We start from the raw sequence: 7632 nt of genomic DNA on the forward strand, positions 1-7632 counted from the left end.
GTATTGAGGGTCGAGGCCAAGCAAGAGGATCCAGACAGCCATTGAGCCCAGTTGGGGGTGGAGCTAGGGACCCACGCAGCCTGCATGTCAGAGGGTGGTGGCCAGGGTCTGAGCCCTGAATATGTGCTTGGGGCAGGGGAGTCCAAAGACAGAGCAGTCCAAAGACTGTGGGAGGGAAGTGGGCACACTTGGAACCTGCCAGGGCTCCTGAGGGTACCCCATAAGCTGGTGCAAGCCCTGTTTCCTGCTGAGGCTGGACACAGACAATAGACTATGCATCCCAGTGGCTGGGTGGGGAGCCATGGGGGTAACAGTTGGGTGGGGGGTGTAGATGTGGGTTCATTATGGACCACGATGGAGATCTGAAATGGGCAAGTGTGTGTGTGTGAGACACAGAGAAAGAGCTGTCCTGTGTACCCGTGGGTGGGGTATGACTCAGTCATCATGGAAGCTTGTGTGAGTGTACGCATGTGTGTGCATGCATATGTATGTGCTAATAAATACAATAAATAGAACAGTCCTGTGTGTATCCATGTGTGCCACAATCATTGAAAATCCTCTGAGTTACTACTGCAGGGGCCTGTGTTATGTGTCACTGTCCCCATAGTGGTGATAAGGAACTGTCTATGTCTGTGTCTCTGAAAGTAGCTGAAACACAGTAAGTGCTTGATAAATGTTTATGGAATGATAACTGAAATGCACAGTAACTAGGCTGGAGCAGGTGCCTGAGGACCTGGTCTCTAGATGTTTGTCTGTCCACCTCCCACCATGTCTATCTCCTACCATCTCTGATCTCCTGTCCATTCTGGTCACCCAGCTTCAGGCCTGGCACTGAGAAGGTGCTCACAGAATCTTTGCCAAACAAATAATGAGTGAATAAAAGTCCATACTGCCTGGAGTATGGAGCAGGGGAGAGCCCTGCAGAGGAAGCCCCTGCAAGCCCACCACTCTGGCCAGGGTCCAGAGGTGCTACATCTTCAGAGAGCCCCAAGAACCCTAGCTTGGGGGAAGGAGTGGAGTGTGGGGAGAAGGGCATGGGCTTTGGAGTCAGGCCCAATCTTGGCCACTTACTGTGTGCCTCAGGGAAGTGGCCTCACTTTGCTGAACCTTGGGATTCTCTAGAATCTCTACACTGGGGATCCTGATCCCACTGACTCTCCCAGTCTGCATGCCTAGGATAGGTACTCAGAAGCTGTTTGTCAAATGACTGAATGACTGAATGTGGATCATGAGCAATGGCCATACCTTATAGGCAGCAAGGTTCTGTAGCTCATCCTCACCTCCAATCATATCAATGTTTCCTCCACGTGGACTTGGTGACTTGTTTCCCTTTGGTTTGAAGCCAGAGGTGTCCCTGGGAAGATGGCAGAACAGCATGGAGGGCCGGAACAGGCAGCAGCTGGCAAGAGTCATGGAGGCCTCGGGGGCACATACAAGGTACTGGGAGGGGCTCCACGGGGTCCAGGCCCAGGGCCATTCCTGGGCTTCAGGGTCAGCTCTCTGGCTAGGCGTCCTTTCTCCAGAAAACAGCAGCAGCTTGTCCAGCCGGCTGGGCCAGGAGAAAACCGCTCTGAGTGGGTCCTTTCACTGCCACCCCTCTGCTCCAAGCCTGCTGCAAGAGTTGACAGCATCTTTCCTCTTCCGGGTCCTTGTCTGCAAAATGGAACTGGTCACTGACATCCTTCCTGTCTCCAGGGAGCACAGAGGCCTGGGAGTTCCAGGAGACATGGCTTCGAGCTCTGACCATCCTGCCTGGCCTCAGTCCAGTTTTTAGTCCTCCCTGAACCTCAGCATCTCCATCTTTACAATGAGGATGATGCTCATACTCCTTGGTGCCAAGATCTGGCTGGCATGAGAGCTAAGAGACAGTTCACTTAATAAGGACAGCTGATGGAGGGAGGCACATGAGAAATCTGAGGGAGTGTCTGAACGTGAGGGCTCTGCCCTTTCCAAACCCTCTCAGGGGCTTTTGAAAAACCATTTGGGATGAGGTCTGAGGATGGGTTGACTAAGGCAAGAGTCAACAGGGACATTTGCCAACAGGGACATTTCTGAGGATGTTTTGGGGGCTGTAAGTGGAGTCTGGGAAGGGAGGGCTGCAGCAGCCTGGCTCTTGGGTGACATTGGGCAAGCCTTGCTCTAGGCCCTCAGCTTTCTCTTGGGGACTCACTGTCATCCTTTCCTGCCCTCTTTGTCACCTGTGTGCCTTTCCCTGTCCAAGCCAGTGTGGGGAGTAAAAGAACCAAGACACTTATCAAATCTTGGTGCCTGCCTTTAACTCCCTGTGCAACCTTAGGCAAGTGTCTTACCCTTTCTGAGCTTCTTGCATTCCTTTCATAAAATGACTAGAACAGATACTTCCCAGGACCTTCTACAAAAACATTTTGTGCTCTCAGGTGGGTGAAACAAGCAAAACCTTGGTCTGCCTTTGCAGCCCCTTCCTTCCTGGGACTGGGGCAGGTGAAGGTCAACACAGAGTTTGCAAACAGGCGTTTCATATGTCCTGAACAGGGTTTTTGTTTAGCAGAGAAATTTCAGATTAAGGAGACTATGGACTTCTGGCCTCTCTTGAAAAGTGTGGAAATGTGCCTCACTCTCTACAGAAAGAGCAGCTTCATTTCCCTTTCAGCTCTTAGGTTCCTCACCTGGCTCTTGTCAAAATTATTTGAGTTGCAATCACCCTGTTGGTTAATTGGTCTAATTGAGGCTCCTGGAAGCGTTTCCCTCCGTGGCCACCGGAGGGCAGTGCAGGACCGCTTAGGTGCAGGGGTCGGGCTGGCACCTTGCAGAGTGGACGGAGCAGGCGGACTCTGGCGCCGGGGGCAGCGATGGGAGCTGGGAGGCCTGCAGGGGTGGGATGGTTAGGATGCTGTTCTTCCAGGTGGTCGTGTATGAACTAGAGAACTTCCAAGGCAAGCGATGCGAGCTCTCAGCCGAGTGCCCCAACCTAACTGACAGCCTGTTGGAGAAGGTGGGCTCCATCCAAGTGGAGTCCGGGCCGTGAGTACCTAGACCACCCCTGTCCTCTCCTCATAGCCCTAAGCCTTCCGGGAGTATGAAGGTCTGAGTTCGGGCTCTGGATCCGTTGTAGTGCCTGCAACAACTCCCTTCCCCTGTATGGGCACAGTGTCCCCGTCTGCAAAGTGATTTCTCATGCAGTCCTTCTAGCTCTGGATTATTGTGATTAATAACAGGGAACCGTGGAAAGAGAACAAAGACAGCCCAGCACCTAGCTCTGTGGCTAGAAAATGGGACTTAATATACCAGGGTGCTGGGGAAAAAAGGTATATACATTTTAAGAAAGGAAAAAAATCTGTATTAAAATTGTAATACCCCAGTCACATTTGACTTCTGCAATTGTAAGAGGTGCTCAAATGTGGACTTGTATTCGTCTTTGGTATTACAATTTTAATACAGTTTTTTCCTTTCTGAAATTGTGTATCCCCCCATTTTTGGCACCCTCCATGTATAACTTTAACGATAATTAGAACACCCACAATCAGCATGCATCATATTATTGAGTACTCAGAAGCACCCTATGAGAGAGGTGCCATTCTTATTCCCATTTTATAAATGAAGAAACTGAGACCAAAGTCATTAAGTGTCCCCTCCATATCCAGAAGGAACACAGGCATCCCAGCTGGGCTCTTGAATTTCCATCTTGGGACTGAGAATCCTGACTCTGGCACTAAATCATCTGGGTGATCTTGGGCAAGTTTCTTTACCCTTGTCAAATGGGGATAACAATGATACAAGCTTCAGAGAGAGTGGAAAATAAGAAAATAGATGGAATGATGGCATAAATAAATAATAATAACAATATAATATGAAGAGGAAGGAGAAGGGAGGTGGGTGTAAGAGGCAAAAAAGGAAGGAAGAGGAGGAGGAGGAGGAGGAAAGGAAGAATATTACAGAACACTCACTACAACATGCCTGCATTATCTAAGGACTTTTCTGAGCACCATGCACAGATTTAGTTTCAATAACATGACTTAGGGGGTCTCAGACAGTTCCTGACCATCCTAGTAGCTCCTTCAATAACAGGTTCTGGAATCAGTAGTAGGGTTAGAGAGAAGTTTAAGGTCAAAGGTCCTCACTAAACTTGGGTCCTCCCCTCCCTCAACCTCAGCCTCTTCCTCTCACAGGTGGCTGGCATTTGAGCGCAGGGCCTTCCGTGGAGAGCAGTTTGTCCTGGAGAAGGGGGATTACCCTCGCTGGGATGCCTGGTCCAACAGCCACAACAGTGACAGCCTCCTGTCCCTCCGGCCTCTGCCCGTTGTGAGTTTGGCTCCTGCCCATTCCTGGGAGTTTTCATAGCAGGGTCTGCTGAGAGCCAGTCGAACAAGCTCATTTTACATGCCGCCGGGCCAGGAGCTTGGCCAATATGGACCTGGCCTGGGAAGGGCCCTTGTGCTTCTGATCTAAATGATCATGTGGAACAAGTGGGCTACTGAATGGGCATTGGGTTGGGGGTTGGGACAGCAGGGCTCACATCTTGAATTAGCCAGCCATGTAGCTGGGCTTCCCTTTAAAGGCCCTGGGCCACACAGTCCAGTCTCAGATCAGTAACGTGTGGTCAAAGAAGCGCAGCCCAGAGGTTAACTTCAGAAAGTAACTTTAAAATAGTCCAGTCCTTGGTTTGCATTTTCCCCTACGCCTGAAAGGGGCACAATGACACTTGAAATGCTGCCTTTCTCTCTCACCCCTTTCACTCACTCAGTGGCCACGTGAGCGCTTTCTCCTGGTCACGTAACAGAGTCCTCCTCAGACAGCAATGGAAGAAGGAAGACGGGGATGATTCTGAGTCTGACTAGGGAAAGGGAGTGTTCATGCAGGAGGACTTCTCATCTCCTCCCACCCTCTCTCGGCCTCAGCTGCCTGTCTGTTCAATGATGGGACTGATGGGACTGAGCAAGATCTGAAAGGTTTCCTTTCACTTTCAATCTTGGCTTCAAAGTTCCTAAGTAACTGTCTGGGGAGGAATCTCCCAAGTGCCCCATCCCTCCAGCAATGGGCTTGGAGGTGGAGTCATCTCCTGAGCCCCTTTGCTCCTGCAGTGGGTATAGGGGGTGGGCATGGTTTTGTGCTGACTTATTGATTCCTTCTGGCATCTGGAGCCTCCCTGACCTATCTTCTGGGTGTGGGAGCAGCCGTGTCACCCCACAATCTTGCCCTCAGGACGGTCCAGATCACAAGCTGCATCTTTTTGAGAACCCAGCTTTCAGCGGCCGCAAGATGGAGATAGTGGACGATGATGTGCCCAGCCTGTGGGCTCATGGCTTCCAGGACCGTGTGGCGAGTGTCCGTGCCATCAACGGGACGTAAGGGACCCGACCCACACGCTTGTCCCTGCCCCATTCTCCACTTGGCCACACCTCTGGCTCCCAACTGAATCTACTATGTTCATTATTTCTTACCTGGTTGATGTTTCTTGTCCCTTCGGGTCCGGAGGGCCTTTGAACTCACTGTCCCTGTGCCATCCTTGTCCCTATGGTGCAAATGTCCAGTCGTCTGCACACCTGTACTGTAGAGACTTCTAGGAAACCTTGGCTCATAAGGAGTTTTACCTTTTTTTTTTTTTAATCAAATGAAATCTGTTCTCCCCACCTGTCCCCATCTCAGTCTCTACTCCTTTTCAGAACATCTCCAAGCCCTTGAGCTAATCCTCAGACTGTTTTTTCACCCTGACAATCTTTGTCCTTCTTACCAAGGGATCCAGGGTGTAGCTGTCTAGGTGTGACCTGACTAGTGCAGAGGGCAGGCTTATCACCTCCCCTACTCTGGGCTACATATCACTGTTAATGCAATCTTAGGTTTGCCTGCCTTTTGTTGGTGATTACATGTAACTCTGTGTGTGTGATCTGGGATTGAACCTTGAGAAGTGCCCCCTCTCCTTGATCATAATTAATTCAACAACTTTCTACTGAGCATCTGCTATGTGCCAGGTGTGGGGATACAGAGGACATCCTTTGCCCTCAAGGATTGCATAGCCTGATAGGGAGACAGACAGGGAAACAGGTATTACAATTCATTGTGATCAGAATTGTGAAGGGGACACACAATGGGCCCTGGGAGTTCCAACAAAGTACTTGATTCAGCCTGACCGGGAGTCAGGAAGGACTTTTTGGAGGAGACTTCTAAAAGGGGATGTAAAAGATGCGAGTGAAAGGGAGGGAGGGAGAATGAGGATGAAGTAAGGAAGAGTGTTCCAGGTAGAAGGAGCAGCATGCACACGGGCTCAGAGACACGGCAAGTGTGAGGAAAGTGGACTAACAGAGACGCTGGGGTATCAAGTGGAGGCTGAAGCTGGAGATACTCTGTGAAGGGTCATGTGGGCAGGGTAAGGAGGTTGGATTTATCTTGAGGGCACTGGGGAGCCAGTGAGGAATTTAGGCAGCTGGGGGTGCACGATCAGATGCTAGCTTTACTAAAAGGCTTGGTCTGGCTTGGGGTGCGTGGCTGGAAGCAGATGGTGTGCACCCAACCTTGGTCTCCCTGGCAGGTGGGTCGGCTATGAGTTCCCCGGCTACCGCGGGCGCCAGTACGTGTTTGAGCAGGGCGAGTACCGCCACTGGAACGAGTGGGACGCCAACCAGCCGCAGCTGCAGTCTGTGCGCCGCATCCGCGACCAGAAGTGGCACAAGCGGGGCTGCTTCCTCAGCAGCTGAAGGGCACCTCGACCTCTGTGGCCTCGGCCTGCCCTGGGGGGCAGCAAGGGCAAGAAGAGGAGGCTCCAGGGCTGGGGCAAGGGGCTGCCTGTCTACCCTTCCTCGGAATCTGCTCAATAAAGCCTGGGGTCGGTCCCCCACCTGCCATGTTCCTCTGCATCACTTCCTGAAGGGGGAGGCTGGGGATGGAGGGCTCGGAGACCCCCAGGAAGGAGCTGTGAGCTGTACCCCTATCCTAGGCTCTCCTTTCAGGCAGAGCCACGTGCACCCCTTGACCTGATCTTGTGTTTGTCTACCAATGTGTCTCCCTCTGACTGTCTGTCAGTCCTTCTGTCTAACCTTCCATCCTACCACCCATTCATTGCTCTACCTTTCTCTATTTTCTTCTTTACATTAATTCATCTATATTTCCTTCCACCTACCCACCCACACATCCATCTGTCCATCCATCTATCCACTCATCCAGCCATCTGGATTATATTCTTCCTTCTTTCTGTATTTCCTTTCCACTGATTCACCCTACCCATCTTTCAACCCATCCTTCCATCCATTCATTTCATCAGCCACTTGCGCAGCGACCCATCCATCCTATCTCCCTCCCATCTAGCCTTCCTTCTGTTCGTCCTTCCTTTCTCTCCTCCTTTCATCTATCCATCATTTCCCCCTTCATCTCTCTATAGGTCAGTCTCTCTTGTTATTAATTTATTGAGCAAATGCCATGCCCTGCTCACAGCACAAAGTTTTCTTGCCTTCTACGAGAAAGAACGAGAACAGATTTTGCATATTAATTTTGAGAGATGGTAAGTGCTAGGAAGAAAAGTAAAGTGGTGTGAAGAGATAGAGGTGATGTGGGTGGAGGTCACGTCGCTCTGAGGAGGCGACATTTGAGCTGAGACCCGAATGAACTGTGAGAACATTCCCAGACAGGGGTGAAGGTCCTTGGCCAATGAAGAAATAGCCATGA

General features: G+C 50.9%; 1 protein-coding gene across 1 annotated transcript; it reads left to right on the forward strand.

The window, feature by feature from the left end:
• The first annotated feature begins 1362 nt into the window (after nt 1–1362).
• On the forward strand, nt 1363–6815 carry CRYBB3 (crystallin beta B3). Its single transcript, XM_053588556.1, has 5 exons — nt 1363–1437; nt 2882–3000; nt 4146–4278; nt 5179–5321; nt 6503–6815. Exons 1-5 carry the CDS (start codon nt 1363–1365, stop codon nt 6666–6668), a joined length of 636 nt encoding a protein of 211 aa, XP_053444531.1. The 3' UTR covers nt 6669–6815.
• Nucleotides 6816–7632: the final 817 nt, after the last annotated feature.

The sequence above is a fragment of the Nycticebus coucang genome, chromosome 4 (genome assembly GCF_027406575.1).
Source record: "Nycticebus coucang isolate mNycCou1 chromosome 4, mNycCou1.pri, whole genome shotgun sequence".
In the NCBI taxonomy this organism is placed as follows: domain Eukaryota; kingdom Metazoa; phylum Chordata; class Mammalia; order Primates; family Lorisidae; genus Nycticebus; species Nycticebus coucang.